The sequence below is a fragment of the Phyllosticta citribraziliensis genome (assembly GCF_038025025.1).
Source record: "Phyllosticta citribraziliensis strain CPC 17464 chromosome Unknown J3D65scaffold_8, whole genome shotgun sequence".
Classification (NCBI taxonomy): domain Eukaryota; kingdom Fungi; phylum Ascomycota; class Dothideomycetes; order Botryosphaeriales; family Phyllostictaceae; genus Phyllosticta; species Phyllosticta citribraziliensis.
In genome coordinates, this window is record NW_027117345.1 from 1,127,815 (window position 1) to 1,151,900 (window position 24,086).

Below are 24,086 nucleotides of genomic sequence, written 5' to 3' on the forward strand. Positions count from 1 at the left end.
TGAGGCCTTTCCATTTAAGTTGCGCCGTCCCCAGTATGAATCGTAACGTCCCAGCTCGCCTGTCACTCATTACTGGCTGTCTTGCACAGCTCCATCAAGATGTTGTCGTCGTTCGCTCGTTTTTCCGGTCTTTCCCTCTTGCTGAGCGGCGCCTCGGCCTATTCCGCCAACAGCACTGCTCAAAGTCAACTTCTTTCGTCTGGATCCAGTATGTATCTCATCTGGCGCTATGTATACTCGACTAACGAATGAATAGTCAAGCTTGGTGACTGGGAAAGCGCTTATGCTCGTGCAAAGACTTTTGTCGACGGTCTTACCGTGAACCAGAAGATCGCAGTCATCAACGGCGAGGACATTACAAACTTCACGGCACTCTACCAAAGAGACTCTGGTGATGGCATCCTGGACTTCTTCTACGCCACGGCATGGCCGCTTTCGAGTGCCCTCGCCATGACCTGGGACCGCGACTTGTTTTACCAGCAGAACAAAGCCCTTGCGGATGAGTTTTACGCAAAGGGAATCCAGATGGCCAAAGGCCCAGTTTCCGAGCCGCTCGGAAGAAGTCCTTGGGGTGGCAGGAACGGTGAAAGTTTCGGTCCGGACCCGTACCTCAACGGCATTGCCTTTGCAGACAATGTCAAGGCCTTTAATGATGCAGGCGTCATCTCTTGTTCCAAGCATTTCCTGCTGAATGAGCAAGAGAACAACCGCACCAGCGAGACCAGTGGTGGCGGTGGAGGTGGCGGTGCCGGCGGTCCCCCCAGCAGTTCCAACAGCTCGACCAGTTCCAGCGGTCCCAGCAGCTCCAGCAGCTCCACAACCGAGTCGGAGGCATACAACGCCATTGTCGGTGACAAGACACTCCATGAGACGTACATGTTCCCCTTCTACGACGGTATTCACGCTGGAGCGGGCGCAGTGATGTGTGCCCTTAACCGAGTCAATGAGACTTATGTAAATTGCCTCATTTCACTCTCTGACTTGACTGGATCTCTTGCTGACTTTTGCCAAAGGCTTGCGAAAGTCAAGACCTTCTGGGTGGACTGCTCAAGGAAGAGCTTGGATTCCCTGGCCTTGTTCTCGGCGATGTTGGTGGCCAGAAGACCGTGATAAATTCGGCCAACGCAGGTCTCGACTTTGGCTCCTTCACCAACGATTCGATGGTTGCTGGTCTCAACAACGGATCCATTTCCGAAGCTCGCCTCAACGACATGGCCATCCGCAACATTCTGCCCTCATTCAAGCTCAACCAAGACAATGGCAAGTACCCCGAAACTGCCGACCTCGAGGACTACGTGGACCCCCGCAAGCTCCACAGGAACATTGCCAGGAAGGTTGGCGCTGCCTCTCTTGTTCTCTTGAAGAATGAGAACAACGCTCTTCCGCTCAAGAGCCCAAAGACGATGGCCGTATTCGGTGCCCATGCTACTGCCAAAATTGATGGTCCCAACGATGAGCTTTCCGTCACCGGATCAGATGACGTCCTTCAGGGACACGCTGCTTCGATTGGTGGTTCGGGATACGCTTCTTTCGCATACCTTGTCACTCCTCACCATGCTCTCCTCAACCGTGTCATCGAGGATGGTACGCAACTCAGATATCTGTTCAACGACACTGGATACTCGCAGTCCTCCAGCAGTGGAATGGGAGGAGTGTCTGGTTACAGCTCAGGTACTGCCGTCTCGCACACATACTCCGATTTCGCCGGGTCGACTGAAGTCTGCCTCGTCTTCATCAACGCCTACTCGGGAGAGGGCGCCGATCGCGGCGAGCTGTACAACGCCGACCAGGATGCCATGGTTGCTGAGGTGGCTTCTTCTTGCAATAACACCATTGTGGTCATCAACGCCGTTGCCGCCCGCCTGGTCGATGCCTGGATTGAAAACGAAAACATCACCGCCGTCGTCTACGGTAGCATGCTCGGCGAGCAGAGCGGCAACAGCATTGTCGACGTTCTGTACGGCGACGTCAACCCCTCGGGCAAGCTGACCTATACGATTGCCAAGAATGAGACCGACTACAACACCGGCCTCTGCACCGGCCTGACCTGCGAGTTCACTGAGGGCAACTACATCGACTACAAGTACTTCGACAAGGCCAACGTCACGCCGCGTTACGAATTCGGCTACGGCCTCTCCTACACGACGTTCAACTTCTCCAGCGAGCTTGCCGTCAAGAACACTGCGCCCAAGGTCCTCGCACAGAAGTACGCCACGGGTTCTCGTGCCATCGGCGGCCGCGAGGATCTGTGGACCGATGTCGTGACCGTTTCGACCCAAGTCTCCAACACGGGCAGCGTCGCCGGCGCCGAGGTCGCCCAGCTGTACGTCTCGTTCCCCGATGCGGCCGAGCAGCCTGTCAAGGTGCTTCGCGGCTTCGAAAAGGTGCACCTCGAGCCCGGAAATAGCGCACCCGTCACATTCACCCTGCGCCGCCGCGACCTCAGCTACTGGGACGTTGCTGCGCAGAACTGGGCCGTTGCTCCCGGAACTTACACGTTCAAGGTTGGCTCGAGCAGCAGGAACATTCATGCAACTGCTACGCTGGAGATTGAGCAGTAGTTGCGCGTGTCCATTTATTGTGGCGAGCGCTTGAGAGAAGGTTATGTTCTTGTATGTACTTTTTGACGATGTAATTTGATAGTTATGTTTCACTGAGCAAACTTATTTCGAAGTTGAATGTTCGCATCTATTAGACATACCTTGGGGGAAGCAGTTAAACGCAATTCTCTTCATTGCTGATCCGACCATCGCCCTGGGCCCATTGTGTAGACAGTCGGATGTTTTCCTTTCTACCAGATTGACTGGCATGGCACTCTCACTTTGGTGTGTCCCACAGTATTGAATCTTGAATGCCTCTGGGCTGCTCACTTATCTTCTAGAGGCTTGAATGCTGCCTGAGTTAGTCTTCCCAAGGCAATCAATGCTTATCGCTTCTCTGGGAAAGCAAATACATGTCTCGACGCAGTCTCAATCGCGCAAGCTTCTAGTGGATTCTCACGGGCAGTCTGAACGTGTGTAATCAAATTCAAAGTCTACAGGCCGATTTCACTGCTCTTTCGCGGACAAATTAAGAAAGCTGACTAGAAATTTCAGTGTCCCAGATCCCTTCATGCTCCGACATCTCCATAGCACGCTCAAAGCAACCAAAAAACGCCTCCCATAAACCCCCACAAACCCACAACAACAGCCCAAGCGCCCGTCGCCATCGCCGCCGCCGCATTCTTCTTCCCCTTGCCCTTCCCCGTCTCTTTAGACCCCGCCGCCGCCTCCGCCGTCGCACTCGCCCCCGTGTGCGTTGGCCCAGCCCCAAATGTCTCGGTCGTCACTCCCGCGACGACGGCCACCGCCGCGCCGCCGCTTGCGCTCTGCAGCACGACGGTCGTTCCCGGACCGAGGACGACGGTGCCGCCGGGCGTGAGCGTAATTCCATTGATGACGAAAGTTGGCGCTGCGCCCGCGCTACCGGGCAGCGCTGTGTATGTCGAGGCGCCGATGGTGAGCTCGGCGCGTTTGCTGGGGTTGTTGGAAGCAGCAGTTTCGGTTGCGGGGAAGAGGGTCGTCGTGGCGCCGTTGACGATGAGGGCCGTGGCGAGCGGCGCCAACGATACTGTCGTTCCCCCGCTCAGCACGATGCTGCCGCCAGCTGTCAGCGTTTTGCCGCCGATAATGTACGTGGGCTGCGCGCCGCTGCTGCCGGGCAGCGCTGTGTACGTGCGCCCGGCGAGAGTTATAAGCGGCGCGTTTGTTAGTACGGGTGCGGCGGCGCTGGCGGAAATGGCCGAGAGCGCGTATGTTGCGCCGTCGATGACGACCGCGGTGGGCGTGGGCAGGAGGGACAGCGTTGTTCCGGATACAGTGATACGGCCGCCTGGTGTGAGGGTTTGCGAGCCAATAATGTAGGCGCGGCCGGGACCGAGGATGGGCGAGAGAGAGGTCGAACCAAATGCTATGGCGGGGAGAGAGGTTAGAACGGCTGGGTTGAGAGTTGAAGTCGCGCCGTTGATTATGAGGGCTGTTCCAAAGGGGGCGAGTGAGAGCGTCGTCCCTAACACGACAACGCGCCCACCTGGCGTCAGAGTTGCGCTGCCAATGGTGTAGGTGGGCTGACTGCCGGCGGACTGAGCGTGGGGCGCGATCGTTGTGTCTTGGAACGTAATGGCTGGGTATAAAGTGGAAAAGGAGTTCCCCTTGGAAATGCTGGACGGCACACCGTTGATGTAGATGGACTTGTCTGACGCATCAAGTGAAAGAGTCGTACCACCGGCCGTGATGCGTCCACCAGGAGTAAGGGTCTGGCCTCCGATGACGAACGAGGTGCCGTCGACGGCAGCGTAGTTGCTTCCAGCGACACTGATAACGGCCTGGTTTGCTGCTGCTCCGCCCAACGCTCTGCTGTACCCATTTACTACCAGATTAGATCCGCCAGAATCCAAAGATATCGTGGTTCCACCAAGGACAACGTTTCCACCCGGTGTGAGAACCTGCCCACCAATTTCGAAGAATTCACCTGCGGCGATGGCTGGCGCAGCCGTAATCATGGCAGATGGAAAGGCTTGTGTGGATCCTCCAACAACCACATAGCTTGCAGAGGGTCCAAGACTGACGATGGTTCCTCCCATGTTGACGGCCCCTCCGGGAGTCAAAACCTGTCCTGGTCCGAGATAATACTGGGTTGCTGCATTGGCAGTATAGGCGTTTGATCCGACAATGATGATTGGGGGACTCGGTGCAGCTTTTCCGGCACCCGGGATAGGCGATGAGACTCCATCGATAACGACTGCGGTGGCTGAGGGAGCCAGAGATAATGTTGTTCCACCGACTGCTATCGCAGGACCGCCAGGCGCAAGAGTTTGCTGGCCGACCACAAAAGCTGACGATGAGCCCATGGCGAAAGACTCTCCGCCTATGACAATCACTGGCGAAGGAGAATCGGAGCCGGGCCCGTTTTGACCTCGATGGTGCGCGTTCTGAGAGCCTGATTCGCCGTTCGGGGGAGCTTCATCACCATTGGCAGCGGTTGGAGCCGGCGGCGAATCTGCTTCTGCACTTGAAGTTTCAGTACCCGCCTGTACGAGAGAAGGGAGATCAACGTGGGCGACGGAGGACTCGATGTGAGCAATATTGATTCCAAAGTGGTGGAAAATTGCAAGGAGTGCAGCGATTTCATTACCAGTAAGAACAGGTGGGCCCGGAGAAAGTGTACCAGAAGGCAGCACTTCCGGTGCCTCTACTGGCGCCGATGTCTCGACATATGCTTTTGATCGCCCTGGCGGAACAAGAGGGCCGACCGACGACTCTATATGGACCATGTCCCCTTTGGCAATAAGGCTGTATACGATGTTGACGATGAAAAGGACCGTTACCGAGCCAGTGTAAGTCCCTGGGATGCAGGTCGAATCTGGAATCTGCGCAAGGATATTGGTAGGGACATTTCCGGTAGCAGTGGACAAGTCGTCGAGACTGTCTCCGCTATAATCAAAGGCAAAGGGAGCGGATAAGTTGTACGTCGTAGTTGAATGAGTATAGGTGACCTTTCCAAGACCATCTGTGGACGTCTCCAATCTTTCGACTTGGTATTGTGTAAATTGAACGAAAGGCGTCCCACTAGGGACAATATAAGAGGCATTTGAAGGTCCTGTGATCGTGACGGAGGGCGGTGTGGTTTTACTAAGGTACAGCGAGTCAACCAGATCTGGCACGGTCAGAGGTCCGGTCGGTAGCGGTGCAAATTGAGAAATCGATAATACGGAAGTTGCTGCTGCAACTGGCCCAGGCGCGGTCGTAGGAATGTACTCTATCAATGAAGAACTCAAGTCGGAGTTCCAAGACATTGTCGTCACCACGGCTAGGCCGAGGGCCCAACTCAGCGCCGTGGTGACATTGAACTCGTCCGCAGTGTTTACTGCATACGTGAGATCAGAGTCCATATTTTGCGCCATGAAATAGAGGGTCGGCCATATGAATTCCGAAGTGTACCATTTTTCGATGGTCGCCTCAGGAATGTTGACGGTGCAAGCATTGTCGGTCGAGCCATTCCCGGCAACTGCGTGGCTTGGAGACGGCAACCCAACGATTCCGTGGTGAGATAAGTTTCCACGGGCAATTTGGGATGATGCTGGAAATAACGCTGGGCCGATGGAAGTGCCCAGAGGCGTTGGAGATGGTGTTGGAAATGCTACCGGATTTGTGGGTAGAGCAGGCGTGAATGAGCGAAGTGAAGTCGAGTCTGACGAGTTACCCCATGTCCAAGGAGAAGCTAGCGAGGAGTTAGAGTCACAGTTCTGGGTCGGAAGAAGACGAATTTACCAATGGATCCATCCCTTGAATGTCGAATGCGGTATCTAGAGGCAGAAGTTGTCGACAAGAGCAGAGCGGCTGTTAATGCGGATGTCAGGTGTGGCATGTTCATGTTGCAGCCGTGACCTGCGAAACGCAGACAAGCCCATCTGGGCGGAAGAGAAGCAAGGCAGTATTGAGAGAGCGCAGGGTTCAAAGCGACATCGAAGAGATTTTGGAAATTCAAAGTGCAAGTTACCGGAGAGATTTGGAGGGCAAATTGAACTGTTCAGCCACAGAGACCTTTCTCCATCAGGCGCCGGCGGCCACCTCTCCTGCCATCCGTGTACGGCGCCTCGATATAGTCTAGAACCACAGTCCCGCCGGCTGTGTTTTGGCAGCGTTGATAAGTCTCATGGCTGCTACGTCTGAGAAATTTGACACTCGAAATGCATCTTCAACAGTGTGTGGACTTGGCTGACCGCATCTCCACGTTTGCCCAATTTTGCAACTTTCAAGGCCGTTTGTTACTCTTAGACAGTGCGTCACACTGGTGAGCTCCAGGGCGTCGGTGGAGGCGGTCTTGAAGACGGATGCGAGCCAGCCATCCTCGGTACATGTCGATCAATTGGTGCGTCCGAAGATTGTCCTGGGGGCCGGCGCGGCTCTGTCGTTGGCTTGGTACAGCCGGAAGAGGCCTAGCTTGGGTGGAGTGACGCACATGGAAATAAGCATTTCTATTCCGGCGCGGCTTTCCATTAGTGCTGACCGGCCTGGCTGACCCAAGAATGCCGGCTCAGGTAGAGTTGCAGACGGCAATGGATTTGACAGGTCCAAGGGCATCCACAGGGCTGATCAGGGTCAAGGCGGACCCAAAAACCCCACTAGACATCCATTCTTGACATGGACCGTCTCCTTGCTTGAGACGTCGGCTGGGACCGATCGTAGACGCCTTTCCCTGAAGAGCAAAGTTTTTATATCCCTAGAGCAGGAGGCAGCTCTGGCTCTCATGTTCTTGTCCAATATGACCAGGCAGCTTTATTGCCACGTCTGTCGTGCGTCTCGTGTTTCGGTGTCGAAATTTCCGCATACAATCGTCCCGTGCAAGGCTTCGATATGAAAGTCTTGGGGATACCGAGTCCCTGAAAGCCTTGCAACATGTCATTGCAAAAAGACGTCTCCATCCTGGTCTTACTAGCCAACACACTGTTTTCGCGCAGCAGCAGCAGCGCCGCGGAGCTGACAACTCGAGCATCTCGCCTTCCGGATCCACTGGTTTTCACACCCGATCAGAACTGGGACGGCATCGATGGCCAATGGAATACCTTTACACTTCGAGTGGGGACACCACAGCAGTTCGTTCGAGTGTTTGTGGCAACATCTAGCCAGCAGACTTGGGTCGTCCAACCAGAAGGATGCGCATACACAACCGATTTTGGCAGCTGTAATGAGATCCGTGGATGGACATTCAACATTTCGGCCTCGTCGAGCTGGGATCCCATCGGCAACTTTTCGACCGCTGTTGAGAGCGACTTGGGGTATGACTCGGCTGCAGAGTATGGATACGAGACTGTCGGGCTAGGGGGTTTGGGTGAAGGAGGGCCTACGCTGCTCAACACGACCGTAGGTGCCATGATGAGCTTGACGTTCTTTCTTGGGATTTTTGGACTGCACCCAAAGTCGACAAATTTTACGTCGTTCAACGATCCATCGCCGAGCTATATGGCCATGCTGAAGGAGCAAAATCAGATCCCGAGTCTCTCCTACGGGTATACCGCTGGGAATCAATATCGTACGACAATCCATCCCAAAGTTGGAGGCTGCTACTCACAAAGTCAGGTCTTGACAAGGTTCTTGCAAGTCTCACGCTCGGCGGCTATGATTCGTCAAGATTCACGCCCAACGACCTGGCCTTCAGCTTTGCTCCTGACAACGAACGCGACGTGGTGGTTGGCCTGCAGGCCATCACAGCGGATAGCTCCGGTCAACCAACGCAGGCTCTCTTGCCAAAGCCGGTCACAATGTACATTGACTCGATCGTGCCCGAGATCTGGCTGCCAGTGGAATCGTGTGAGAAGTTTGAGCAGGCTTTCGGGTTAGTGTATGACGTGGGGACAGACCTGTATTTGGTCAACGAGACTTTGCACCAAGAACTCTTGAGCATGGATCCCAACATAACCTTTACGCTTGGGCGGACAACGAGTGGAGGGCAAACGATCGACATTGTCCTCCCGTACGCAGCCTTTGACCTCACAGCGCAGCCACCTTACCGGGGCCTGGCCAACAGCAGCTTGTATTTTCCGCTGCGGCGGGGATCCAACTCGACCCAATATGTCTTTGGTCGCACCTTTCTCCAGGAAGCTTACCTGACTGTAGATCACGAGCGGCAGAAATTTTCCGTGTCACAGTGCGTCTTTCCGGAGAGTGGTCAGCAAAAGATTGTGGCTATCAAACCTCTGCAAGCCAACACGTCCGACTCGAGTGGAGGTGGTCAAGGGCTCGCAAAGGGCGCAATGGCAGGCATAGCCGTCGGCAGCGTCAGCTTCATCATGGTGGTGCTTGCTTTGGGTGGACTCTTTTGGCGACATGGCCACCTCCAGGCAAAAGTCGGGCGCAGAATCAGCTCCGCAGCTGGTGCCTCACATGCAGGCTCCGAGGGCATCGAGGACAAGGGCATGTCAAAGGCCGAGCTCGATGGATCGTCGACAAAGCGCGCCAAGGGGCCAATGACGCTCAAAGCCATGGATCCGGAAGAGGTGGACGGGTCGCAAACGCAAATCTACGAGATGCAGGGCGATGTCCCAGGCGAGGCCGAGGCGGATGGCAGGCAGCTTAGTGAGAAGGAGGGCATGTTGTATCGCGAGCGAAAGTACAACGGCACCGACCTGGACGTGTCGCCGGTGACGCCGACGGCACCGCCCGAATACTCGCGGCGAGCTCCAGTCAACGGTTGCGACGTCAGACGGGTGCCTCTTCGAGACGTGGGGACAGGGACGCATGGCGTGTCGCCCATTACGCCCGTGAGCGACAGCAGCTCTGGGCACTGGACTCGGCGGCGATTCTCGTTCGAGGACGGGGGTGTCTGAAGACGGTTTCCGGTGCATTCTAGCGACGGCGTCCTTTGGCAGTTGGTCGCATTGTTTGTTGTAACGTAGAGGGTTGGTTTTTAGCGCGGCGGTCAAGGGCGGTCGAGGGGAGGGCACAGTCGAAACAAAGAGCGACCTGGCCCCCATCCTTATTAGCCATTGTCGTTTCAGTCAGTCCCAGGGCTCCATTTTTCCCGTTGCGTGTGCTCTGCTCGGTCTCTGCGCTTTGTTGCGCTGCTCTTTGTGTGGTGTGCTGTGCTGTGCTCTGACCACGGCGCATGTGCTGAATATACAGACAGGTTATCCTGATCTCTGCTCTGCACCCCGCGCCCACTCTTCACCCACACAACACACCACACCACCTCCGCGACACCAACGCCTCCTCCACAGCTGTCCGGCCTCTTCCGTCGTGCCATCTGTCGCGCCACTCTTTCCGCCAGATCGCCTTGTCCTCCGTGTCCGCGCGCATTGGCTTTGTGCTGCTGCTTTCGCTCACCTCCGCTGCTACCCCGCCATTACCTCGACCACAGCCTCCGACGCTGCCTCTCTCTGCCTCGTCCACCGCACCCGCACCCCTCGCAGCAATGTCCGAACTCCAAGGCCGCAAGGTCTTCAAGGTCTTCAACCAAGAATTCATTGTCGACGAGCGCTACACTGTCACCAAGGAGCTGGGCCAGGGAGCCTACGGCATAGTATGGTATGCCCACCTTGACCACCCGACACCTCGCCCTTTGACCTGACGCTCCCTAGCGCTGCTCAGAACAACTCGTCTGCCGAGGGCGTCGCCATCAAAAAGGTCACCAATGTCTTTAGCAAAAAGATCCTGGCCAAGCGCGCCCTCAGAGAAATCAAGCTGCTCCAGCACTTTAGAGGTGTGCCCCCATAACGACTGCCTAAGCCGAATTACCGCTGACATTGCCTTAGGCCACCGCAATGTACGATTCCCAGCATCCCCGCCTGCCCATACTGACGATTCCACCGCCAGATCACCTGTCTCTACGACATGGACATTCCGCGCCCGGAAAACTTCAACGAGTGTTACCTATACGAAGGCATGTACACGCGTCGTGTGGAACAATGGGTGTTTTGACACAAAGGCTGACCGTGCCTCAGAGCTCATGGAGTGCGACCTGGCTGCTATCATCAGATCTGGTCAGCCCCTGACCGACGCGCACTTTCAGTCCTTCATCTACCAGATTCTCTGTGGCCTGAAATACATTCACTCGGCCAATGTCCTCCACCGCGATTTGAAGCCCGGCAACCTGCTGGTAAACGCCGACTGCGAGCTCAAGATTTGCGACTTTGGCCTTGCTCGTGGCTTTTCCATGGACCCTGAAGAGAATGCTGGTTACATGACGGAATATGTGGCCACCCGCTGGTACCGCGCCCCGGAAATCATGTTGAGCTTCCAGAGCTACACCAAAGCTAGTAGGTTGCACGTTGGCCTATCATGGTCCTCGGAAATGCTGATCCGTGCTAGTCGATGTGTGGTCCGTGGGCTGCATTCTGGCTGAACTTCTCGGCGGAAAGCCCTTCTTCAAGGGTCGCGACTATGTGGATCAACTGAACCAGATCCTGCACTATCTCGGCACGCCGAACGAAGAAACGCTGTCACGGATCGGCTCTCCCCGTGCCCAGGATTATGTGCGCAACTTGCCGTACATGCCCAAGGTTTCGTTCCAAACGCTGTTCCGCAACGCGAACCCCGACGCCCTCGACCTCCTTGATCGCATGCTTGCCTTTGACCCCTCGCAGCGCATTTCAGTCGAGGAAGCGCTCGAGCACCGCTACCTGCACATCTGGCACGATGCGTCCGACGAGCCGTCGTGCCCGACCACGTTTGACTTTCACTTTGAAGTTGTCGAGGACATTGGTGAGATGAAGAAGATGATTCTCGCAGAGGTGCAACGCTTCCGACAGATGGTGCGGGTACAGCCATCGGCCGGCGGGCAGAGCGCCCAGCAGCAGCCTTCGGTGCCCATTCCGCAGCACTACGATCCTCGCCAGTATGAGGACCCGCGGCCTCACGAAGCCGATCCCAACATTCACGAAATGGGCCTGGAGCAGGAACTTCAAGCTGGCATGGACCGGAGGTGATTTGAATAGGCATCGATACCTTTTTCCCCAGTGAACCTGCCAAGGCAGTCGGGAACGGGCATTTTTTGGACACGGCGACCGGGAACGCGTTTATTTCCATCTCATTGATGTCTTGGAGATGCTTGGTTTCTTTCCATTGGTCAGATTGACTTGTGGCCCTCTGTCCTGCGTCTTGTGCAAGGTCGATTTTCAAAACATGGGCATGGGATTAATAGGAACGACTCGACGGTCAGCGCGATGGAGATGAGGGCATGTGAGACGCTGCTTGCTCTGCTTTGTCATGCACGAGAGCTGGCAGAGCGAGCGGCAGTGGTGGAGTCGGGCGACGATCGTGTGTAGCTGTGGCTTCTGGAAAGCTTCATCCGTTAGATATCATGGCGTGTTCTTAGATCATCTCTACGACGATGCATCATCAGTTTTCTTGCGTTTTTGGGGACCCTGAGGGCCTAGATTAGTTCCCGCAATTCTCCCTGTTTTGTGATCGACACGTCTGACATCCCTGATGTTGCCCGAAGCGGCGACATGGAGAAGATTGAATTCGCGATCGGGTCGATGAATGGCAATGTCGTTCGATTTGCATCCCTCTGCGCGATGCTGCCGTCAGGTGGCGAACCCAAGGGCCAGCCGTTTGTGAGGGACTGAGGGTCCCGTCGTGGGTTTCTTTTGGGGGCAAAGACGCATATGACATCACCGTTGGCGCGATCATTACATCACAACGAGCAGAGAGCGCACCCCACGGCGTGCAGATGCAGACAGGCAGTTACGCATTTGGGTGGAGTAGCTATCAGTGTACCTCGATGTCTGCTGCTGCGACAAGTCTACGTCAAGACGGCAGATCCAATGGGGGGTTTGTGTATTTAACCTGTGGAAGGGAGGACTATTCGATCGGACATCAAATTTATACACATTATCACCCTTCTTCTACCTTATACCCATCTCTGTCTTGACAAGAGACTACTTCTGCTCTTATCGTCAACCAACAAACAAACGAACTCTACGCCGCCCACCAACAACCATTAAATCTACCATCCCAATATCCTCTCATAAACCAACACCGCCAGCGACAATGTCTTACCAGAACACCGACCCCATCACCCTCGCCAAGCAAGCCGAGCAAGACCTCAACAGCTACCAAGCAAAAACAGGCCGCGGCGACGCCAGCGTGAGCAGTACGTCTTCCCTCCGCCCTAAAACCCCCCTCCCCGTTCACAGAACCCCGACTGACACCCCCACCACAGCCGAAGAATCAGGCATCAACGCAACGCAAGCGTCGCGCTTCCCCGGCGGCGGCGTGACCTACGGCAGCGCAGCGACGGGCCGCGAGATCCCGCCCGAGGACGGCGGCGGCGTGCAGCGCGGGACGGGCAAGACGACCAAGGACTACGACTTCGAGGGGCCCGGCATTGGTGGGCCCGAGGACAGGGCCGTCAAGTTCGCTGAGGACCATGGAGGCAGCGATGATGCTGTGAGGGCCAATGTTAGAGAGGGCCCGAGGGGGGAGAGGAAGGCTTAGGTTTTTGTCGTTGGAACGTTTCTTCGATGCTTTTTAATGAGTGCATGAATTAACGTTGTGCATGATTGATTGAAACTTGTTGGGTTGTTGCGTGGTGTCAAGGTTTGCTGAGTGAATAAGTTGAATCATCCCAATCGTTGCGTCGGCGCCATCTGGCTTCAAACATAGTCCCATATTGATTGACTGTATACCTATACACTAGGGGGTAGTCGAACGTTCATGCCGACCGGAGTCAGCCAAACACCTCCAGTAGCGACTGTTATGCTGACAAAATGCAAGTCAATCACCGCCTCTTCCATGCCTTTTCCGTTTTGAAGGCATTCATGACGTTGAATACTTACACTGCCATGCTGCTGACAATGCTTCAACACACGGCATTGCATTTTGCGAATCGCAGTGAGTCGTCTACAACAACGCGCGGGCGCGCAACTGTCGCCATCCCAGGGCCACTGTTTCGTCAGCGTCCATCTACTCGTTCAAGAAGCGAGCGTGACACAAATGACAAAAATTCAACCTACGCGAGAGGGTCAGCACTTACCAACAAACAGTAGCACCCACCGCACCAGGGCAGCCTTCTTACCTCTGGCGCCCAGCGTCAGCAGTGTCCACAGCCATGCACCCCAACCCCTCACATTGCCGTCGCGGTCAAAGTTTGCCTTGGCTCCTGACATAGAGCGGTACTGGTTCTGCTTTTGTAGCGTGTAGGGTGGGTAGCGCACAGCAAGGAACCCCTCGATCCACGACGGCGTTGTTGTCACAGAACGGCGATGCGTAAAGGTATCGAATGACGCTCGGCCCCGATACGCTCCCTGCCCACTGCTGCCAACGCCACCAAACGCCAAGGTCGGGATGGAGCCGTGGAAAAAGCCGTCGTTGACAGACGCTCCTCCAGACAAAGTCGAGTCGAGCACTAGACGGGTCAGCGTGAGCGCAAGGAAACAAGACTTGAACATACCTTTGTTTGTTTCGGCCTTGTTGCCAAAGGGGTAGATACCCAGGGGAGTGTCGTCGACCTCATTGGCAATGCGGATAGCTTCGTCAAGGTTTTCGACGGGAAGAATGGGCATGAGTGGCCCAAAGGACTCTTCCTGAATCAGGCTGTCGTGCACACTATCCACTTGGACGACCGTAGGCTCGAGGAACAAATCTGCTTCGTCCATGGTGCCACCAAGCAATATCTTGCCTGAGCTCTCGTCCAACATCTTCTTCAACCGCTTGAACTGCCGCTCGTTGATGATGCGCGCATAGTCTGGGCTCTTTTGCGCGCCGTGCGGAAAGAATTCGTCATACGCCTTCTTCAGCTCCACTATGAACAGCGGCAAAATGTCCTTATCCACCATTGTATAGTTTTGGCTTATACACACCTGGCCTGCATTGTGTACCTTGGCCCACAGCAGTCGCCGGGCAGCGAGACGCGGGTCCGCGTGCTTCGCGAGAATGGCAGGGTTGTTGCCGCCCAGCTCCAGAGTGACTGGTGTGAGGGTCTCTGCCGCCTTCTTCGCGATTATGGTGCCGACGGCGCTATTGCCCGTGTAAAAGATCTTGTCCCATTTTTGCTCAAGCAACGCCGTGCTCTCCTTGACGCCACCTTGTACGACAGTATACGATTCGGGGTCGAGGGACTCGCGGATGACCTTCTCCATGACGGCGGCGGCGGCCGGGGCATTTTCGCTGGGCTTGAGGACAGCGGTGCATCCGGCTGAAATCGCTCCAATGAGGGGACCAAGGGACAGTTGGATGGGGAAGTTGTAGGCCCTGGTCCGGCACAGTCAGCTTGCGGCTTCAATTGGACTTGTCGCGTACTTACCCGAGCACTAGAACCGAGCCCAGGGGGTCTTTGCGGATCTTGGGGAAGACGCCCTTGTTGATGAGCGCAATATCGGGCGCGCTCTCATCTTTTGCCCATTTTGGAATGCCTTTGGTCAAGAACAAGATGTCGTTGAGAACCCAGTTCAGCTCGGCAAGGTAGGTCTCGAAGTGAGCCTTGCCCAGGTCCTTCTTGCAAGCATCAAGGATGAGCTGCTCATTGTCCTTGAGTCTGGCGGCGGCGTGTCAGCGTGTGATGAGTAAACAGTCGGGGCGCAGGGGAGATATACCCCCAGTAGAACTTGCGTAATTGCTTGAGGCGGTATTCGATTGGACGCGTTCTTCCCGAGCGATAGGTGGTGCAGACCGCTTTCGCGGTTTCCGGGATGGCGTCGATTGGGGTGTATTTGAGTTCGGGCCAAGCTTGCTTAGTATCCATGGCGTCGCGCTGCAAGGAAAAACTTCCAGAGCTGGACACGACAGACAGGACGTTGCGATTGACGTAAGGCGACTTGGACGTGAAATGGGTCGATCGTGCGATGGAAATTGTCTGGCGGCTTAGAGGATGGCGTCTGCGCAAAAGCGTCGGTCGGCCTTTTAACAGTGAGGACTAGTCGTCAGATGAGGGGAACAGGGAAGCAGCGAATGTGACAGTCTGAAAGTGAGAGTACGTAGTGGCTGCACTGTCAACGGCCCTCGGTTGATGCCACACCCTTCGGTTCTCCCTCGTCCCCATCCGTGCGCTGCTCCTTCGGCCGGCCGTGTCAAGTGGAGATCCTTGCCGTCCCGTCTTGTTGATGGATGGATGGCTGTCGGTCTGGGTCGTCTTCCATCCGGTCCAATCATCGTTGCTCGTTCTTTTACTGCTCTATTTGGCCAGCTGCGCGAAATTCAATCCTGAAGCAGCCAATCAGCGGTACATACAAACTTTCGCCATGTCGCGTTAGACATGTAGAGGCAATCGCCCACCGTCTGAAAGCATCTCCATCACCACGGCACATCCAGTTTGCAGCGTGACGGATCGACAGGGCAGGTCTTCATTTGGACATGTCCAATCCTGCAGGACACTTGGGTTTGCGACCAATCTTTTTAACCAGAGATTGCCTGCCCTCGCTTTCGCCAATGGCGTAATCAGATGCATCGATCAAAAGTACATGTCACTTTTGAACTTCTTCGGAGATTAGACATGTGTTTGCTTTTTCCGCAGATATCGTGGGCGCTTAGGCGTCTGTCTGTCTGTGCAAGTTGGAACAGAACAAAAGCAGCACCAGCCACGACACCATTCTCAACCTTCATCCTCCGTCCGTCGGATCCAGCCAGTATCTTCTGAACTTTCTCTGACTGATTCCAGTTCAACATCGCTTGGGATCCGATCCGACCCCTCGCACGCTTCCTCCCCCGCGAAGTTGCTTCCGCATTGCTGTTGCCCGCCGGCCTGTTACGTGAAGTGACGGGTAACAGAGTACTGTACGCATCGTCAGACCGGCCCGTCAATTAGATCAAGATAGCGTAAGGCGACAGAGCTGCTTGGGGCGCGTCTCTCTGTCTCAATCGGTTTTTTCTCTTGGTGGTGGGCGACGGCGTCTCGAACCGGCCCATCTCGCTGGGGACAAACATCTGAATTGGACGAGATGCTGCTCTTCTCCCTCGGCCTTGCATATCCTGCCTGGTTCACAGGTGACAGTGTTGGGCGGTGTTCGCGCCGTTCCCAACCGGCCTGTCTATCAGGATGACGTTCCGAGTCGGGTGCAGCACTGTTGGAGCATCTCTCAACGGTTGGGAGCGTTGCTGGACAGGTCAATTCTTTGCAACCTCTCGACTCAGGGCTGCTCGAAACCAAAAGGCCCGGGTGGGAAGGAACCGCTCTTCGCGGGGTCATCATTTTATCAATCCAAACAAATTGAAGACAGTCTCTGCATGCGTCTCGGTCTTGTGAAATTCCAAATTGCTTTGAAATTGTTCATCATCTTTCCTATGCTATGCACAGCGGACATGAGAGAAATTTACACGCCCCAGTAATGTCCAACAACCCTTCGTGCGCCGCGCCAGGACCCCCTGACCCTGACCCCCCAAACGCCTTGGATAGACCCGTCGCTTTTGTTGCAGCAGGCAAACAAGAGCCCAGAATGGGCTCATCATGAGGAAAGAAATTAGACCCGGGAAACACGTGACTTGATACGCGCGAGAATGAACTAAAGGAAGAAATGTTCAACGCCGTGGACGTCGAAATTAGTCCTTGTTCTTCTTTTTCTTCTTCTTCTCGGCCTTGTCGCCATCGTCGTCGTGCTTCCTCTTCTTCGACTCGCTCGCGCCAGCCGTGGCATCTGAAGACTTGCTGACCTTCTTGGCCTCCTTTGCGGCCTTCTTCGCTTCCTTTGCTTCGCGCTTGGCTGCGCGTTCTGCCTTCCTGGCCTTCTTGGCCTCCTTCTCAGCCTTCTTCGCCGCCTTGGAGTCGCCATTGGCAATCTCCTTCTTGGGCTTCTCATCCTCAGACTCGTCCTCGCTCGAATCCGAGTCGTCGCCCATCTCGACGTCGCCGTTGGTCTTGGCTTCAGCAGCAGGCTTGCCATCACCAGTGAGACCATCGGCGTTGATGTTGTACTTGCTGGCCTCCTTGATGTCGAACTTGGGGGCCGCAGACTGTCCGCTGGGGCCAACGTTGGAAGCAACTGGCCTCTCGGGCTTGCCCTCGAGGAACCTGAGCCTGCGCTCAATGGCAATGCGGGCAGTAGTTCCGAGAGCGGCCTTCTCCTCGTCCGTGGGCTCCTCCTGGCCAGCTTCGCTGTTGGCGCCCCACTCGGACAGAGAGTCCACACGCAGACCGAGAGCAGCCTTGGAAGCGAGCATGCGTGCAACCTTGCCCTTGTTCTTGCCGGATGCTTGGCCAATCAATGAGGCGTGGTAGATGAGACCGTACTTGGGGGTTTGGTGCTTGGTCTTGAGGGCACGGAAAAGCGCCTTCTCGGCACCCAAAATCTGAATCGTGGAACCGGGCGACTTGGCAAGGTTCATCAAGCTACCGGAGTGTGCGATGAGACGAGCACCGACAAGCTCACCAACGAGAGCAGTAAGGTTGGGGGCAATGGCGTGCATGCGGGCGCTGAGGTAGTTGGACAACTGGGCGCGGTACTCGGTCAACTCGACGACCTGCTCTGCGAGGAGCTGAATGTTTTGCAGGTCAACGTCGGTGATTTCAGTACCCATCGAAACTTCCGCAGCGAGCTTAAGCGCAGTCTCAATCTCCTCGGGGAGGACGTCGGACAGGTCGGTCTTGGAGGCGTTGGACCTCATGCCCATGACGAGAATGACGCGAGCGTACGCAACATTGTCGTTGATGATCTTGGCCATCTCAGGGAAATGCCATCCGTACCATTCCTTGACTCTCATAGCGTAGTTGTTGAGTTCCTTGTCCAGGTCGTCAAGGAGGGCAATGGCTTGGATGATCATGGTGTCAACCTTGTCGGTCGAAAACTTGAGCTTGTGGCGCGAGAGGGAGTGGGAGAGACCCAGCGACATGGTGTTGATGTCTTCGGGGACGAGTCCAGGAATCAACGAGGTAAGGTGGGCGCGAACGGCACGGAAGACATCTTGAGTGGTAGAGTCGGAGATGGGAGTGATGGAGAAACCGGGCAGCTTGTTGATGGAGTTTCCGAGCTTGGGATCGGCGACGGCCAGCGAGGCCTTTTTCTCATCCTTGATGGAGTCGAGGAGGTTGGAGAGCATGGGCGAAACCTTGCCATCGGTCAACGCAGCAGCTTCGTTGAGAGCGGCAGCGGCGCTGTCAAACTTCTCAAACTTCTTGAGCTTCAACCTGTGCATGAACACGTTAGAACCTGTTCAATCCCAAATGTGTAGACCCTCGTAGTCTCCAGGCTCGCAGTATTGGCGCAGAAGGGTACTAACAGGTTGCAGGTGCCCTCTGCAGTCTCGGTCTCTTGGGCGAGGTCATCGCGCTTGAGGAGCTTCTTGTCCTTGGCCTTGAGGAGCGCGTAACCAGCACTGGTCTCGGTGAGGATGAAGAGGGTCATATTTGATAAGAAAGAAGGTAAATATGCCCGTCGTAGGCGGTGGTGGTTGCTGGTTGGTGGTCGTCGCGCAACTTTAGGATTTTTTCTCACGCCGGGCCTCAGCCATGCTTTTCCGAGCAAGCAAAAGGAACGAATTGCGCGGAGCCGGCGAAACTAATTGTGCGGTCGGCGAGGGAGCCACCGAGCCACCGGCCACGGCCCGCCGGGACGCGTCGAGCCACCGAACCTCACCGCCCGGCGACCGCGCGTGCCTCTGTTGTACCATCAACTCCGTCATGTTGATGCTGCGTCCCAATCATCCTCCAACATGAGCGCCGGGGCTGGAGATGAGCTCCTCGGTCCCCCATTGCCCGTTGCGCGCACTCGGCCGTCTTCTGGCCAGCTAGACCCCATCCGCAAAGCTTCAGGAGAGCGCGTATCGTCACGGGCCTTTTCTGGTATTTATGGATCCAGCACCGCCAACTTCCGCTCCGACGAGGAGCATCTGGTGCTTGAATTTGGAGCCCGGTGCCTCCGTGCTGGCTTTGCCGGCGAGAGCAAGCCGCGATGTACCAAGAGCTTTGGGCCGGAAGAGCAGCGCAGAGTAGGCGACTTTCGCCGATGGATGCCCGGCTACGAATTCGTCCGCAAGAAAAGGAAGAGAGGCCAGGACTGGGGCCAGGACTATGAGCTTTGGAAAATGGACCTTCGCAATGCCGACATGGGTCTCGTTGAAGACAAGATTGAGCGGGCCGTCCGGGAGATTGTCGCCCAGTATCTTCTCCTCGATCACAGACCACGCCGTGCTACCGTCGTCATCCCGCCGCTGCTGCCTCGACCGCTGCTATCTGCCTTGCTGTCTTCTGTGTTTACGACGCTCCAAGCGGCCAGCATCACCGTACTGTCCGGACCAGTGTTGAGCGTCGTCTCGGCTGGGTTGAGGTCAGGCTTGGTCATCGACCTTGGTTGGGAGGAGACATCCATCACGGCAGTTTACGAATATCGCGAAATCCACCACCGGACTAGCATCCGAGCGGGAAAGGTCCTGACCGAGGAAGTGGCCAAATTACTTGACGACGAGTGTCACAAAGCGAGAAAGGAGCCACCGGAAGAGCCCGACCAGGTCGGCTTTGAAGAGGCAGAGGAGGTGCTCACACGGGTGGGCTGGTGCTTCAGCCGCGGTGAGGCGCAAAACCACCATGCCGGTGTCGAGGAAGATTCAAAATCCAATATGACCATCCCCTTCCCTGCCGCCTCTCCTCCAATCACCATTTCCGTTCCCTTTCAGCGCTTTGCAGAGCCAGCAGAGTCCGCTCTGTTTGCCAGCGGCATGGACCAGCACGAAATTGACGACCACGATCAGCCCATCCCACTGCTTGCGTACAATGCACTCCTCTCACTGCCCATCGACGCGCGCAAGCTCTGCATGTCGCGTATTATCATCACGGGCGGCGTTGCCAAGCTGCCCGGCATCAAGCGTCGCATCCTGGCCGAAATCGAGCACATCATTGACGAGCGCGGCTGGGACCCTGTCAAGAATTACGGGCACGCAACGTCGCGGCGCGACCTGCGCATGCCGCACCGCCAGCAGCAGAGCCGCAAGCGTGCCAGCACCATGATGGCCGACGTGGTGACCCCCTTGCCATCGGAACAGCAGCAGCAGCATCAGGAGCTTGGAAGTCCGCGCCCTACAACGGGCTCCTCCTCGGCCACGGACACAATCCCCGAGACGCCAAAGCGCGAGGAGGCCTCTCCTCTCTACGGTCAAGCGCGCATGCAAACGCCCACGCCATCGCAATCAACGACAACGACAGGCGGCATGGCAGCAACGCCGCACACGCCGCCCCCGGCGTCGCTGCAGCCGCAAGAGTCGGACCCCATCTCGTCCAAGCTGGCGTCGCTCAGCCTCAAGCACAACGCGGCGCTGCACCCGTCGCCGACGGGCGTGGTGCGCGGCGTCGGGTCGCTGGGCGCGTGGGCCGGCGCGTCGCTCGTCTCCAGCCTGCGCGTGCGCGGCATCGTCGAGATCGAAAAGGACCGCTTCATGCAGCACGGCCTTGCCACGGCCACGCGCGAGCCCGGTAGCGTCGAGGTCGCCGGCCAGTTGGCTCCGGGTGCTGCTGCCGGGCCTGGTGGTGCTGCCGCCGCCGCTGGTGGCTCAGGGAACCCGCCTGGTAGTTCGGGAGGCGGCCAGCCTGGTGAGAGGAACAGCAAGCGGTTGAGTAGTCTGGGGAGTACGGGCGGAGCGGGCGGCAAGGGAGATAGGGGCAGTTGGACGTTGGGCGTGTGGGCGTAGAACGGCCAGCGCAACACCTCATGAGAGATAGCTCACGTGTCGATTCAGAGTGTGGAACCGGTAGACCGTCGACGTTGGTTGAATGCCAGAGAGAATCGCATGGCAAAGCAAACGGAGCATGGAGGGGAGCAAGAGGAACTGTCACACATGACAAAGGAGAGACCGCAGAAAGAGTGTACTACGTCGCTTACACATCAAAAACACATTCACAAAATGCACCACAAACACAAAGATGCAGCGATGCAAATGCCATTTGCCATTACAATAGCAATCAGTACTAAAACGACGCAGCCACCACGAATCGAAATGCCCATCCCGCTTATGCCAATCCATCTCACGGATCCCGCCCTTGCCCCCAACGCCAGACACGACATCGGCCGGCTAGCCCAGCCAGCCAGCCGGAAGAGAACAAACAACCACACAAAGGCCAAAAGATGTAAAAGCAATAGAATGCGTCGAAGGGAAGAAAGAAGAGAAAGAAGAGGAGGAAGTGCCGGCGACCCAAGAAAAATCCGTCCACCGACCCTATGCCGTGTATGTGCGTCCCTATGCGCGAATGATGCACCGCAAAGCCATGCTCTACTTTTCCGAATCCCTGTCCAAAATCCCTAGAGCCAAGCGTGTAGAAGAAAGGCGGCAACGAAGAGAAAGAAGAGAATTACGCTTCTCTTTCGCGCCGTTCGCAGCAAAAGCGTGTCCTGGAACGGCGGTGGAACGGGGTCGACCGCTTTGGCGTCTGTTGCAGCCGCACGCGTGGTTATGCGCAGGCGGTGGCAATGTTAGCCGGTTGGGTAGCGGCTAGAAGAAGAATGTGATATGCTTTCGTCCATGCTTGCCCTAAAAGATGCTCGCTTCGTCTGGAGTACGCCGAGCAGGAGAGGGGGAATTCTCCCCATTCCTTGCAGGCGATGAGATCGCACAGAGCGATCCAGCGAAGCGGTAACGACGCGTCGATGACGCGACCACCAGAACGTATAACAACCCCTCCATTCTTGCTTAGTTCGGGCATGTCAAGCTCCGCCTCCTCTTCTCCAGGCCATCTGGCGACTGTGCAGACCCTCTTGCGTTCTCGGTCGCCTGCTGCTGGGCCGCCGCTCGCACGTAGGCTCTGTCTCTGCCACCAGGAATCGCGCCCGTCAACGCGGCTTTGCCCCAGCACTGCAGGACCAATTTCTGCAGCAGTACTTGCTCTTCAACGCGCATGCGTTGCTGACGTCTCGCAAGGCGCGAGGGTTTCACAGCCGGCAGTTTGCCGCAATTGGGGGCGCCGGGGCACTGAATGAGCGGCGAGGCTGGTGCGGTGCGTGCGGTCTTGAACGACGGTCGCGAAGATTGAACGGAGGATGTAGTGGAGGAAGAGGTGGAGGCAGCTTCAACGCTGTCACGGTAGTCTGTGACTAGGGCTTCGATCTCGGCGCATTGGGAGACCAGGGCGTGAATGTGGGAGGTGAGCTTTTCGGCGGATGCCTCAATCGATGACGTGGTGCCATAGTAGGGTGCCCAAAATGGGTCCGTCTCAAGAGCGGTGCGCAGAACGGACGCGAAAAAGGAAAATGACGGCATGCAGGGGCTAGGCTTGGTGGCAGCGAGGTTGAGAGCGGTAAAGATCATGCGGAGGTGTGGTTCAGTCGACAGGCTCGTGGTCACAACGCAAGCTATGAGGTTGGTTAGTGAAGTGTCGCGGCAGGGTTGACCTGGCAAAAATTGTGTGAAAGGCGGGTGAGTGCATTAAAAATGCGCGAGATTTTTGACTCGGGACCGGGGTGGCGGTTGGAAAAGGGAAAACACACCTGGACAGCCAATTGAGTGGCACCAAGCCTCCTCGTCGGCAATAAAGCACTGGAGCCAGAGAAAGCCGCTGCGTGCGTCGCCTGTGTAGGCCATTTCCAGGTCCTCTGGCTTGGAGCTGCACAAGGCGGCCTCGGCCAAGGTCGAGGCGCGGTGGAACAGCTGGACGACGGGGTAGACGAGGGCGTGGAGAAAGTCTCGGTGGAGGGTCCATGTGGATTGTGCTTGGCTGGAGCAGGCAGCGTGCTCGGAGCAGAAGCTACCATCAGTCAGCTCGAGCTCTGGTCTGAATATTGCCATATCTGGAGCAAAAGTGGGGCGTGGAACGCTGTTGTCGCGGGGTAGAACCAACGTACCTCTTGGAGGCATTCAGCGCCAGGTGTTTGCGAAGAATCTGGAAGGACTCGGAGCGCTGGAGCGATTGGAGGTCTTCAGGGGCGATGCAAAAGGGCGACTCGAGAGTTGAAGAGTCCATTCTGGCGGTGAAAGCGTCGAAGATGGGGAGGGGATTCAGTCCGGGGCGAGATGGAACGCGGCAGTCGACAGGACAGGCAGATGGACTGGATTGGCGGTGGGTATAAGAAGTAGCGAGCGAGGGACAGTCGATAGAAACGAGTGGAAGTGCGAGAAGCAAAGGAGAAGCAGTGATTGGGGATGTAAGGTTGACAGGTGTGGAGGAAATTGCAACTTTCAGTTCACGCATCGACGGGTCCTAGGCTCATCTCGTCATAGCCTAAAAATACCGCAGGGAGACCAAGGCGAGCAGGGACTGAAACGCGGGACACTGAGACTCGTAGGCCCATGGTCCATGGCCCATGTCGACCAAGATGCGTGCTTCGGACGTCTTCAACGCTTCAGTTCCTGCTCGTCGTATTCTGGCCCCTCTAGGTCGCCTGTTTGGTCCAAGCATCTCGTCGGCTCCGTGTCTGGCTCCCGCCACGCGCCGCCCCAAAGCCACCACCACACACCCAACCACGACGACGGCTACGTGTGCTGCACCCTGTCACCAGTCTCGACTTCAGACGCGGCGCCTCTCCCGTCGCTTCACCTGTGGGAGCCGACCAGGGCCTGCCGGGTCATCTGAACGCGCCTGCAGACAGGCACAACATTCTCTCCCCTCCTCAATCCGGTCTCCAGTCTGTCTCTCCACCAGCCTCGTCGTCCGTCACCCTCCCAGGCCCAGCAGCACTTCCTAGAACCGGCGTCTCAGCACCT

At 56.5% G+C, this 24,086-nt stretch overlaps 9 protein-coding genes across 9 annotated transcripts; 5 read left to right on the forward strand and 4 right to left on the reverse strand.

Annotated features, from left to right (window-relative positions):
* Positions 1 to 4: 4 nt before the first annotated feature.
* Positions 5 to 2,725, forward strand: J3D65DRAFT_437182 (beta-glucosidase D). The gene is made up of 3 exons (XM_066796230.1): positions 5 to 208; positions 257 to 954; positions 1,014 to 2,725. Exons 1-3 carry the CDS (start codon positions 100 to 102, stop codon positions 2,559 to 2,561), a joined length of 2,355 nt encoding a protein of 784 aa, XP_066653796.1. The 5' UTR covers positions 5 to 99; the 3' UTR covers positions 2,562 to 2,725.
* Positions 2,726 to 3,002: 277 nt separating this feature from the next.
* Positions 3,003 to 6,796, reverse strand: J3D65DRAFT_629965 (uncharacterized protein). Its single transcript, XM_066800784.1, has 3 exons — positions 6,309 to 6,796; positions 5,173 to 6,258; positions 3,003 to 5,043 (listed from the first exon to the last, which is right to left on the reverse strand). The coding sequence occupies exons 1-3, from the start codon at positions 6,409 to 6,411 to the stop codon at positions 3,137 to 3,139; spliced, it is 3,096 nt and encodes a 1,031-aa protein (XP_066653797.1). The 5' UTR covers positions 6,412 to 6,796; the 3' UTR covers positions 3,003 to 3,136.
* Positions 6,797 to 7,279: 483 nt separating this feature from the next.
* Positions 7,280 to 9,533, forward strand: J3D65DRAFT_437564 (aspartic peptidase domain-containing protein). The gene is made up of 2 exons (XM_066796233.1): positions 7,280 to 8,070; positions 8,118 to 9,533. Exons 1-2 carry the CDS (start codon positions 7,437 to 7,439, stop codon positions 9,362 to 9,364), a joined length of 1,881 nt encoding a protein of 626 aa, XP_066653798.1. The 5' UTR covers positions 7,280 to 7,436; the 3' UTR covers positions 9,365 to 9,533.
* Positions 9,534 to 9,796: 263 nt separating this feature from the next.
* J3D65DRAFT_437227 (SLT2-like MAP kinase protein) lies at positions 9,797 to 11,601 on the forward strand. The gene is made up of 6 exons (XM_066796231.1): positions 9,797 to 10,061; positions 10,115 to 10,236; positions 10,289 to 10,299; positions 10,350 to 10,416; positions 10,478 to 10,792; positions 10,845 to 11,601. Exons 1-6 carry the CDS (start codon positions 9,949 to 9,951, stop codon positions 11,459 to 11,461), a joined length of 1,245 nt encoding a protein of 414 aa, XP_066653799.1. The 5' UTR covers positions 9,797 to 9,948; the 3' UTR covers positions 11,462 to 11,601.
* A 746-nt stretch (positions 11,602 to 12,347) lies between these two features.
* J3D65DRAFT_437518 (uncharacterized protein) lies at positions 12,348 to 13,238 on the forward strand. The gene is made up of 2 exons (XM_066796232.1): positions 12,348 to 12,630; positions 12,700 to 13,238. Exons 1-2 carry the CDS (start codon positions 12,528 to 12,530, stop codon positions 12,972 to 12,974), a joined length of 378 nt encoding a protein of 125 aa, XP_066653800.1. The 5' UTR covers positions 12,348 to 12,527; the 3' UTR covers positions 12,975 to 13,238.
* A 263-nt stretch (positions 13,239 to 13,501) lies between these two features.
* Positions 13,502 to 15,219, reverse strand: J3D65DRAFT_555308 (fatty aldehyde dehydrogenase; the record flags this gene model as incomplete). Its single annotated transcript, XM_066797223.1, has 4 exons — positions 13,502 to 13,884; positions 13,930 to 14,729; positions 14,782 to 15,012; positions 15,071 to 15,219. 4 exons carry the CDS (start codon positions 15,217 to 15,219, stop codon positions 13,502 to 13,504), a joined length of 1,563 nt encoding a protein of 520 aa, XP_066653801.1.
* Positions 15,220 to 16,695: 1,476 nt separating this feature from the next.
* J3D65DRAFT_629986 (uncharacterized protein) lies at positions 16,696 to 18,912 on the reverse strand. Its single transcript, XM_066800785.1, has 2 exons — positions 18,684 to 18,912; positions 16,696 to 18,591 (listed from the first exon to the last, which is right to left on the reverse strand). The coding sequence occupies exons 1-2, from the start codon at positions 18,806 to 18,808 to the stop codon at positions 17,010 to 17,012; spliced, it is 1,707 nt and encodes a 568-aa protein (XP_066653802.1). The 5' UTR covers positions 18,809 to 18,912; the 3' UTR covers positions 16,696 to 17,009.
* A 121-nt stretch (positions 18,913 to 19,033) lies between these two features.
* Positions 19,034 to 21,324, forward strand: J3D65DRAFT_629987 (uncharacterized protein). Its single transcript, XM_066800786.1, has one exon. The coding sequence runs from the start codon at positions 19,116 to 19,118 to the stop codon at positions 21,081 to 21,083; it is 1,968 nt and encodes a 655-aa protein (XP_066653803.1). The 5' UTR covers positions 19,034 to 19,115; the 3' UTR covers positions 21,084 to 21,324.
* Positions 21,325 to 22,079: 755 nt separating this feature from the next.
* Positions 22,080 to 23,346, reverse strand: J3D65DRAFT_669194 (uncharacterized protein; the record flags this gene model as incomplete). The annotated part of the gene is made up of 3 exons (XM_066803172.1): positions 22,080 to 22,738; positions 22,874 to 23,130; positions 23,228 to 23,346. The coding sequence occupies 3 exons, from the start codon at positions 23,344 to 23,346 to the stop codon at positions 22,080 to 22,082; spliced, it is 1,035 nt and encodes a 344-aa protein (XP_066653804.1).
* Positions 23,347 to 24,086: the final 740 nt, after the last annotated feature.